Source organism: Salvelinus alpinus, chromosome 7 (genome assembly GCF_045679555.1).
Source record: "Salvelinus alpinus chromosome 7, SLU_Salpinus.1, whole genome shotgun sequence".
Classification (NCBI taxonomy): Eukaryota; Metazoa; Chordata; class Actinopteri; order Salmoniformes; family Salmonidae; genus Salvelinus; species Salvelinus alpinus.
The window spans coordinates 40,200,373-40,211,610 of record NC_092092.1 but is presented as its reverse complement, the minus strand read 5'-3'; the positions used below and the strand labels follow the sequence as shown (position 1 = coordinate 40,211,610).

General features: G+C 42.3%; 1 protein-coding gene across 1 annotated transcript; it reads right to left on the bottom strand.

The window, feature by feature from the left end:
* Positions 1–1,071: 1,071 nt before the first annotated feature.
* LOC139581007 (homeobox protein MOX-1-like) lies at positions 1,072–10,575 on the bottom strand. The gene is made up of 3 exons (XM_071410291.1): positions 9,593–10,575; positions 3,954–4,126; positions 1,072–1,901 (listed from the first exon to the last, which is right to left on the bottom strand). The coding sequence occupies exons 1-3, from the start codon at positions 10,080–10,082 to the stop codon at positions 1,779–1,781; spliced, it is 786 nt and encodes a 261-aa protein (XP_071266392.1). The 5' UTR covers positions 10,083–10,575; the 3' UTR covers positions 1,072–1,778.
* Positions 10,576–11,238: the final 663 nt, after the last annotated feature.

The window sequence follows — 11,238 nt, the reverse complement described above, 5'->3', positions numbered from 1 at the left end:
ATTTTTAGATTTGGTTATTAAGAAATGCTATGACTGAATTCAAACGTGACTTGGTTTTAGGGTTTGGTTTGATGTGGGTGTGTCTTGTGTGTGTTAGCAGGTGGGAAGAGTTAGCCATATAATTTCGCCAATTAGCTTCAGCCAACTGGTGTGTGACAGTGGAAAAGTTGGTTTGACTTTGGATATCTTATCTCTGGGGATAGTTAGGGGCCGTCAATAAGTTACACAATGTAAATGGGACAATATTTTCACGTTGCACATATTTGAGTTGTTTCTAATACTTGTATATGAATTTCTACGATTTATAGTTGGTTTGAGGTTTTTATGTCATTGACATTGGGAGCTATTGACCTTTTAAAATTTTGTCCCATGTACATTGTGTAATTTACTGATGGTCCCTAATTAGCCCCATAGGGATATCAAATGTCAAACCAAATTGTCCATGGGCATTACGATCAGGTCGTGTGCAACTGCGCTCCAAATTGATGATACTTGGGTGCTGCCAGCTGTAAGCAGGATTGAAATAAACCCAACCCATGGAAAACTCTTACGGTACCCTTCATTCTGTGACATAAAATGTTTCCTATCATCTCGCAAATCTCCATTTTGGACGAGACTGACTTTATGACCAAAATGATCCTATTTTCACTTTGAAGTACATTTTGACACTAGAATAAAGGTTTCTGACTTATATCGATGCCACATAAGCCATTTTCAAAACAAGAAGTTGCTTTTTAGGGGCAGCCGTGTTTTGTATTTCTCTCTCTCTCTCTTTTTCTCGCTGTGTCTCTCTCTGTCCATCTCTCTCAAATCAAATCAAAGTTTATTTGTTACCGTACACAGATTTGCAGATGTTATTGCAGGTGCAGCTCTCTCTCTCTCTCACACACACTCTCAGGCACGCACACAGACAGGAAAAGAAAGAAAGGACAGTTGCGATAGAGACAGACGTCTGCAGACAGTTACCTGTCAATGCCAAAGCATGGGCTATGTCCTATAGTCGTGCCAAGAAGCTCCATGCACTGTCACTTCATAACTCACATGTGGCTGGTTTGGAAGAAATTATCAATGTTTATTTTTTATGATTTATTAATTTTAGCAGATTTCAAATGGCAACATCTGTGTTTTATCAATATCATTCAAATGTAAAAAAAAAAAAAAAAAAAAAGAGAAGAAAAGTACAAAAAAATGTGTATTCTAGGAAAAACCTGACAACACAACTTTGAATACAATCAGATTTTGGGGCACTTAAGGCTTGGCAACGCTGAAACGGTTTGAGTGTCTGCAGGTGGCTGTAGTGAAGCGTCGAGGGCCATGATTACGATGCGAGAACTGAGGAGATGTCCTCGAACAAAATCCAATCGCAGACCTGGCATGTCATCACTGAGCAGCAAGCGCTCACCTGGGAAGGGTGATAAACTCTGCAACTAGCTAAAATTGAGCCATTCCTTCGTTTGTTTATTGCACTACTCCAGCGCAGTCAATGCTCCAGGAGTTAGATTGTAGGGAATACAGAAAATGTTACAACCCCTTTGAAGTTAGATCTAATATTGTCCTCATTTGACAGAGAAGTAAAAAAAAAAAAAAAAGACTTTGGACATTGGCAGACAGAGCACTACAGTATTTACAATCGCAAACACACTGGGGTTCAGACTGCGTACAAAGTCTCTAGAAATGCTTTGTTCCAGCAGCTGACTCTCCAGGGATATTATAGGATGTCTTGTGTTCTCTATGGATGTCCAGTTGGTGTTTGAGGGCCTCCTCTCCTCTCTATGTGTTCACTCTGAGCTGGGTGAGGCAGCAGAGTCTATATCGTCTGTCTCCAGGTCGTTAGGGGAAGCAGGCTGTCCCCCTTTCACTCTCTTCCACTTCATCCTTCGGTTCTGGAACCACACCTTCACCTACAGGACATAAACAGGAAGTGTCACTACATTTTCTACATAGTGATATATGTATTGTTTGGGATACCGAGTGAGCTTGTTCTGATCATTTTCCATATGTTCATATCGTAATGTTTATTATAAATAAGCACAATCCCACAACTTTTCACACGAGTTCAGTACATCATTCAGGTGGGTGTTTCTTTTTGGTGCTTGTGAAGCGCGTGCAGTCTCAGTGTAAAGTATGAATTTAGGTTTGGATTACAGTTAAAGTCAGTATCATATCGTCTCTGTCTGATGAAGACCTTGTAACTCAATTTTTGTTTCGATTTTTTTGAAAGCAGCGACTCCCCTCAGTGTACTCTGTACATTTCATCACTCTAGGACCAATAAAATGGGTTCAAAATAGCTTCTGAAATTTCATAATTGTATGTTCATTAGTGGGCAAATATGCCACTTTTCTTCCATTTCCTGAAAGGTATCCGATTTGTAGATGAGAGGTTGTCATCAGACAGCATCCATATGTAGGTTGCAGTAGCTAATGAGCTCTCTGGATCATTCTACAATATCACTGACATGACTTATGACATCATTTCCTTGGACCCAGTCAGTCGCTATCCTGTGTCGACTGGATCCACATGCTCAGGGGAGGGCAGTGCCTGACCTCCGCACATCCCTCTCAGCATTCCCCACGGCAACACTGGAACAGACTAATCTGTTCCCACACTATTTTTATGAAGACTATCCCCTCGTCTGATACTGTCTGCCACTCGTGACTGAAGGAACGTCAGTCTGCCAAGATGTGTAGGATGTGTCGGGGGGGGGGGAAATCACCAAAAAGTTGAGCCTGAGTTGCAATGGGACTCAGAGCCCGGAGTGTAGGGCTGGAACCTAGCTGGCCTTGAGCACCAGAGGCCTGGGAAATTCATCTAAGAGCAGGCTATGTGCGGTCACTGAGAAACTATGGGCTCGTTAGGAGGAGTGGGGAGTGGGGACAGGGGCTGGAAATGGGGAGAGGAACAGAGGAGACTGCCAAGTCCTTACAAATGTTTGCCTTGTCTCACCAGGTTCTAAGATCTGCTGCCCAAACACAAAGGAAGGCTTCAAACGTCCCCTGCTCCGGTTGGTAACCTATTAGGATGAGTGCTAATTAACAAGAAACGAACTGAGCCAGTAGTTGTAGGCTGCAGAGACTCAACTATGTTCCAGCTCTCTATATCAAGAGCATTGTTAAATATAAGTCCGTTTTTAAAAATAATTTGTAGTTAATAATATTACCCTTTAAATCACATATTCTCATCCAATCAACAGGCTGTTCTCTTATTTGTCAGGCAATCAGCTGAAAACATCCGCTTTTTTCATAGACCTCTTCTTTCTATTCCTTGGGAAAAATGTATGCTTGTAGATCACTAAATACTGTCATTGTGTATAAACATTCTGGTGTAGGTGTTGTGCGCTTGATGCCAGCGGTAGAAAAAGTACCCAATTGTCATACTTGAGTAAAAGTAAAGATACCTTAATAGAAAATGACTCAAGTGAAAGTGAAAGTCGCCCAGTAAAATACAACATGAGCAAAAGTCTAAAAGTATTTGGTTTTAGTATCAAAATTAAATGTAATTGCAAAAATATACCTAAGTATCGAAAGAAAAAGTTAAAGTATAAATCATTTAAAAATCCTTAAATTAAACAAACCAGACGGCACCATTATTATAATAATTTTTTGTTGTTGAATGTATGCATAGCCAGGGGCACACTCCAACACTCAGACATCATTACATACGAAGCATGTGTGTTTAGTGATTCTGACAGATCAGAGACAGTGGGGATGACAAGTGATGTTCTCTTGATAAGTGCGTGAATTTGACCATTTTCCGGTCCTGCTAAGCATTCAAAACGTAACGAGTACTTTTGGGTGTCCGGGAAAATGTATGGAGTAAAAAGTACATTATTTTCTTCAGGAATGTAGTGAAGTATAAAGTATAAATAGTCAAGTGAAGTGCAGATACCACAATAAACTACTTAAGTAGTACTTTAAAGTATTTTGTTTTACTCAAGTTTGATGATCTTCATTACCTGTCTCTCTGTGAGGTCCAGGTTGACGGCGATCTCGTAGCGACGCAGTCTGGTCAGGTAGTTGTGGTGGGTGAACTCTGCCTCCAGTTCCCGGAGCTGCTCTTTGGTGAACGCTGTACGCTCTTTCCTCGCTTTGCAGTTAGAGTCCACCTTGAAGTTGGAGTCCTGGATATCTGGAGGACATCAGAAGAGGAGAGAATTGTTATTTCATTAGCACTGCGTGATTAGCCTATGCTATGATATGCAGTAGTGTTGAGAAATAATTCTGTAAAATTCCGTGCACGCCAGTTTGCCACACCAGGAAAATAATCCTTCAGCAACAGGAAATGTGAATTACTATGTGGATTTTAATTAATGGACATTTTTGAAGGGGTTGATACATTTTCTGTTAGGGCAAATCAAGTCTGAAATTTCAAAGTGCACATTTCAAACTTTAGAAGCCTTTTTTAAACTCAAATACACTACAAGTTTGCATTTCCTGCTTCGCAGGAAAATTCTCATCAACAGAAGAGTGATCAAATTAAGATCCTACATCTATACCTGCATGTATGTGTTGAAGGAGTACCACTTAGACCTACAATGTCTTGCCGTGTATATTGGTTCTGAACTGAATTTGGACACAAGTTGAGTGGTTTGTCTGTCTGGTACTAGGCCGTTTCGCAATGAAGAGGTCAACCAACAAGTCTTTCGAGGCTCTAGTCGTACACTCAGAGAGCGACCGGAACAACACCCTACGTGAGACCTCCGTGACCACACTGACCTGAAGTCCCACTCACTGAGTTACCTCCCTAACCACCAGTGCCGCAGTCAAGTCAACGCTCCTTTGCCCTGCAACAGGGGCCACCTAACCAGGAGGCAGAGGGCTTGAGTTAGAGAGGAATGCAGCGGAACATCGTTAAACCCTCTAACAAAAGAACAAAGGTGGGGATTTGTCGGGCTCAAGCGTGTGCATCTCTGGGAAGATGGGAAGACTTCCCCTCGTGGGCCAGAGGAGAGGAGGCTGAGGGCCGTGGCACAGTAACTCACACACAAGCTGTCAGCCTCGCCAGCCTCTGGAAAATAGGAAGCCTTCTCACCCGTGTAGCAGAGCATAGGAAAGAGTAATTATGAAAGCATGTGCTGTAATTACCACGGTATTCATATATGTGTGCATTGTGTTTATTGATTTAGTTTCATTATAGGTTAATAAAGTTTGTATGACAAATTTGTACGACAGGGAATATGAAGGCTATTGTAAAATGTACAGTATATTAGGATAGAAAATACTGTACATGAAAGACATTTAATAATTCCTTGTTAAAAATCTCAACTTTATATTAAATGGAATGATTCTAGGTAACAATTCTGCATAGGTAGCGACACTAGCTGCTGATGTAATCTCGAAAAAAATTGTTATAATTTGTCAAAGTGAGAAGTTCTGCTTTGTACTTGCCAGAGCGTGAGGCCAGACTGTGAAATTAACTGCAGCGCCTGGTCCAGATGTGACTGGGCAGATCCAGACTCTGTGTGTGTGTGTGTGTGTGTGTGTGTGTGTGTGTGTGTGTGTGTGTGTGTGTGTGTGTGTGTGTGTGTGTGCGTGTGCGTGCGTGCGTGCGTGCGTGCGTGCGTGCGTGCGTGCGTGCGTGTGTGTGTGTGCACATGTGTGTGTGCACATGTGCCCGCGTCCTTCATCAGACACACTGTGTGTGTGTGTGTGTGCACATGTGCCGTGTCCTTGAGTGTGTGCTCGCATGTGTGTGTTTGCATGCGTCTTTGCCTTGCGTGTGCATAGCCATGGGAAGTAGGGGTACCCCCAACCCAAAACATCTTCACGCAGCCAAGACTCCCATTCAGAGAGACCAACCTACCAACCTGTGGTCTATAATGCCTCATGTTGAGAACGCTGTATTATCATAATTAAAACCCAGATAAGGGAAACTTGTTCTACGTATGCTGCTAGACTCTGGCCTGGTGAGGAGGAACTGAGTAGAGAGCAGGTTTAGCATGCTGAACACCTGGCAGGACAGATTTAAATGGCACACACACTGGCCTTCACTAAACAGGCCCTAATAAATATCCTGCACAGCCAGAGCCCGTAAACTGGAGGGGAGCAACTCCTGCACCCAGCGGGACGCCGTAACACAAACAGCATTTGGCATTTCTGGGAGATGGTGCAAAAGTAATTTGTCTTAATTAAACACTGAATTATTAGTTTTGTAAACAAGTGGGTTTTCAGACTCAAACAGAAATGAAAAGGACTGTTTAATTGACGACGTGATTAGTTGGTGTATTAAAGTGGGTGCCAAGGTTTATGAACGTAATAAAACACATGTATCTCCAAGATCTTTTTCTTCACAGTAAAAATGTTGAAATATGTTTCATAGCGGAGTGGTAATATGTATATTAAAGTTCTTACTGAAAGTGTTAAGAGACAAGTTATTATAAAGTTGATAAGTTAACAATGATGTTGGTCAGGATAATGGATTAAAATCACCCTGCAATGTTCATATGTTTAGCAGCACTATAAACCTGTTCTAAATACAAATAGTTACATAACAGGCTCCCACACGTTTCAGTATTAGCACAACAAGGTTCAATAAAGTTAAATGGCTGGCTATGATAAGTATAATAATATTGATAATCAAATTGCAGCACTATTGTAATGGAGTTGGATAAATACAGACGCATTATACCTTACCTTGCTTGATTTAGATGAAACAGAGCTTGTCTAAACTAGTTCTTACACGATGGCTTATAAAATGTATTAAAACCTGTAGATAGACCTGACATTCCTTCAGCCAAAACATGTAATAATCTGCACATCAGTAGAGGTTGAACCTTTTGAAACGGTTGAAAGTATGAATGAAGGTGAATCCATCACCATGTCTTAGAGCTAGCTATATGCTTGTATACAACCTGGCCTCAGAGCATTTTGTAGTATTGTTTATGTAAATCCAAGACACTCCATTTATTATGATATGCTATGCATTAGAATTTGTAGGATATGTTACGAATTGCAATTCGTACTATATGTTACGGATTTGTAAACCGTATGATTTCCAATTTGTTGTTGCTGATGTTAGCTAGGTGGCTAGGTGGCTAATGCTAATGTTAGCTAGCTGGCTAACGTTAGCTAGGCTAGGGGTTGGGTTTAGGGTTGAGGTTAGGAGTCTTAGCTAAAAGGGTAAAGGTTAGAGTTAGCAAGGGTTGTCTAACATGCTATGTACAGTAGGTGCAAAGTAGCTAAAAAGTAATAAGTAGTTGCAATGTTGCGAATTAGCTAAAATGCTAAAGTTGTCCATGATGAGATTCGAACACCCTCCTTTTGTTTTTTTGCCTTAAGTAACCTCATGTCTTATGTAACCATACCAAACGTGACATATCATACTAATTTGAGTGTCATGGATTTACATTTACTATATTACGTCTAGTCTATGAGACCAGGCTATTATATTCTGTAGCATTGTGTCAATGCCATAGATCCCTTTCCTGCAGTCAAATTACCTAGTTGCCACATGGGTGGAATGTTATTCATATTTCTTCAAATTTCGTCATTAATAAACATTTAAAAAATTAACTGCCAAAAATCTGGTCAAACTATTTTGTTATATTTCAGTCTTCTGTGAAGTATATAAAGTGTAATATTGGGATGCAAACTCAAAATTAAATACATTTGAACTCTATATCTGACATGGTACAGGTGTCTGCTTTTTTAAAAAGCAGTATACTTTTCTTTCAAAGTAGATTGAAGACTACCAAGAACCACTCTGTATGACGCTGATTTAGCCCACTGCAGTAAAAGTTTAATACGGGTATTTTCCCAATACTAGGTAAAGGATTCATTGCGGGTTTGAATGGTCATCTATGAAATACTGGGCCGATGCAGTGGTCAACCAAGTTGCATGTGTTCAGTGGGAGATTCTGTTACACCTTAATGACAGGAAAATGTCAATGGATAGGAATGTAAAAGCGGGGTTGCAGGCAAGTGATTTTACCAGACGTGGTCTGGCATGTTTTCACTGGAGTGAGGGAGAGTTACAATAAGGTAACACAAGAAATGGGAAAAAATCTATATTTCTCCAATTAAGTGCCTAAGGCCTATGTCTGCTGCCCTATGAAGGAGACCTCACATTAGACACGTTTATCGAATAATGTCTTCAAGCCCTAAGTGATATTCTAAAGTGAGTATTGCATTTTAGATTTGGCCATCCTAATATAGCCAGTAGCCACTCGATTACTGATCGAGGAGGTAATACATTTATTTATCTTCAAACAATGTCCCCCATTCTAGAGAGGTTTGAAAGTTTGGCTTCCATAGCATGGCTGGAAGCTGAAGGGAATGCCTATAGCAGATGTGCTGAAAAAAAGTGTGGTTCACTTTTCCTCTCTTTCAGCTGGCATGAAATTGGGAGTATATTTCAATAACATATCCACAGCTAGAAAATAAATATAAACAGTTCCCAGTGCCATTAACTAAAATGGCCGGTCATTAAAAAGTGTGTGACTTTTAGGAATTAGCACTTCATGGATATCAGTTACTGCACTAGAAATTTGTTTTGATTTCCTGTCACTGCTAAAAGAGGAGATAAGAGGAATAGATTAGTGAACAATTACAATTCTTTTTTTTTAAGTTAGAAGACTAAACTCTTCACTGAGAATTTGAATATGGCCCTGAACTGAATCATAAATTCATATTTTTTTCCCCCAGTGAATTCTTTCACTTGCATTTGTGTTGCATCAGAAATAATACTCTGGTGACCGGTATAATATCACCATGATATTTAAACATAGTTCCTTAAGTGTCTTTCCCTACGAGCCAAACTTAAGAAATATCCGTTGGTCTTTTGTTGTCATATCATTGCTTACGGTAACAAGTTTACATCAATAATCAATGGGGAATTGCGAGTAATTAACAAGTTGCCTGTTGGTGTTGATATTAAATTGAATAGTTCATGGAGCTTCTAATACTTTTAATAGTAGTACTTTTAAAGACATCTAATGATATATTTGCTATCGTGGACCGTGATACTATATATCATAGGAATATGAGATACGCCAAGCTTATTTTGCTGACAAAACATCTCATTTGATTTATACCCACGGTATCCTGAAAGCCCGTCACGACTCAATGAAACAAAGGACACGCGGATGCAACAAAGAGTTACAGTAGATGTTGCATTAGTCATTTCAACATTTTAAGAGCCCTCAAACAATGAGAGGATGCAACTGGTCCACTCGGAGTGTGTCTTGAGCACCAAGTGTCGTCACCTTTCGCATACCTATCTGTTGAGGCTCTCGGTTGACTGTCTTTTGGTGAGGAAACAGATACAGAGATTCCGTCCCATTGTCAGCAATGACATGGGGCATTAGTGAATGTGATACTGTATCGTGGTCCACTGGTAAAGTAGTCTGGTGAGAGTTTCCCTGCAGAATAACACATCTGTCGAGCATATTCAGGAGGAAAAAGGGGTTTGTCGAAATGAATGTCAACTCTGGGAATCATGTTTTAATTTATGTCTCTGCATGGCATTTGACTTGAATTTGCACGCTATGTAGGCCTGCTGAAGTGGTCACCCATGTCTTTTCCCACATCTTTTCAGTCATGGTATTTACCAGCAGCACACCATAACTGATCCCGTCATGACGTATCATTGACTCACCTATTACGTCCCTCTTCCTCTTGGAGCTCTTCTTCTCTGTGTCGGCCGATGCCATGCTCTGTGGCGAGTACTCCCCCTTCAGACACCTGGGCACTGCCCCTGGCAGCCTCTCCCCACCTGTGCTGTCCATCTCTCCCCCTACGCCCCCCACAACTCCTCCACCAACCACGGCCACGGGCGTCACCCGACAGGCCTCCTGCCCCCGGCCCCGCGTCTCACAGGGGGGGAACTGCCAGTCAGCCCTCTGGAAGCCCGCATGGGGCTCTTGGTAAAGTCTGTCGTCGCGGGGGTAGGCGGTGTGGGACGCGGGCACCAGGCAGGAGGTGGAGAAGTCTGTATAGGAAAGGTACTCAGGCTTCTGGTGCAGGGAGAAGGGGGCCTGCTGGTAGGGCGACTGGAGCCCCGCTCCGGGGTGAGGGTTCCTCACGCACCCCCAGATGGGGCTGCCGGGGTGGGCGCTCCGCATGCAGCTGCTGGTTGTCTGATCCATGGCGATAAACACAATAAACACTCCCTCACACACTTCTGGAGTGAAGTCCTTGCTGAGAGCTGAAAGTCCCTTCAGAGTGTTCTCTGGTTCTCTCAATATGGGGTAATATCCACTTCAGCTTTTTTGATTTTAGAAGCACATCATCTCCCCAGCACATCCAACTCTGGAAGAAGTCACTCTCTCTCTCTGTCTGTCTGTCTTTCTGACCGTGGCTTGTTGACTCTCCTCGGTCCAATGTGTAAGGATGGACACCTTCCTCTGGTTAAGTTGGTCTCTCTCTCTCTCCCCGTCTTGCATGTGTAACGTTGTAGAGAGCAGCACCTCACACGCACTCACACGCACACAACCCGACCCGGCAAGTGGACAAGTGATCTGACTGGCTGTGCTGCTCGAGAAGTGTTAGGCTAACCCCTGCGTCCACACACACACACACACACACACACACACACACAGAGACACACTCTCCTGACCGGGCTGGCTGTTTTCACAGTTCTGAGATATTCCTGACAAGTGGTCCCTCCTCCTTTTTTTAAACGCAGAGGTGGGAAAGAGTGGCAAGTTTATGGAGTGTAACGCGAGCCTGCAGAGGAGGAGCTCTGGCGACCACATGTGGGTACCCTGCGACCAACCCCACCAACTCTGCCTCATCAACTATTAATCACAGGGGAAATGTTATATGCACATCTAATGGGCTTTCCAGACGCGCCGCGCTTTTAAATGGGACATTGTCTGTAAAATATAAACGCGAACACCCACATGGGAGTAAAGGTCCAGCAGGCGGATTATTCTACTCCTTAGCGGGTTTTTTTGACACACAATTTGGCCCGACACTCTTTGGAGGAAAGTTGACCTCCACCCCTTCACTCTACACCCCTGATCCCAGTCTGTCTTCTCCAATCTACATTTTCGTCTCTCCGCATAAGCTAAAGTCCTTCTGTATGTGTTTAGTCTTGAGCCATACAGCCTAATCGGCCTGGCAGGATTCCACTTAGCTTTTGTGTGATAAGTCGGTTGGATTTGGTAGCTAACAACTCTCACACCTCTTAAGTACACTTTACTGTAGTGAGATGGAATATGGGATTTCAGAGCAGAGTTTTAGATTTGAAATGGTCCGTTGTTGATAATTCATTGTTCATTTTACTATGTATTATCTTGG

Coding starts and splice junctions, on each gene's coding strand:
- LOC139581007 (XM_071410291.1), bottom strand. CDS start 10,082: ATGGATCAGACAACCAGCAGCTGCATGCGGAGCGCCCACCCCGGCAGC. Junction 4,127..9,592: donor GAGGAAGAGGGACGTAATAG/GTGAGTCAATGA, acceptor GATGTCCTCCAG/ATATCCAGGACTCCAACTTC. Junction 1,902..3,953: donor TGGACCTCACAGAGAGACAG/GTAATGAAGATC, acceptor TATGTCCTGTAG/GTGAAGGTGTGGTTCCAGAA.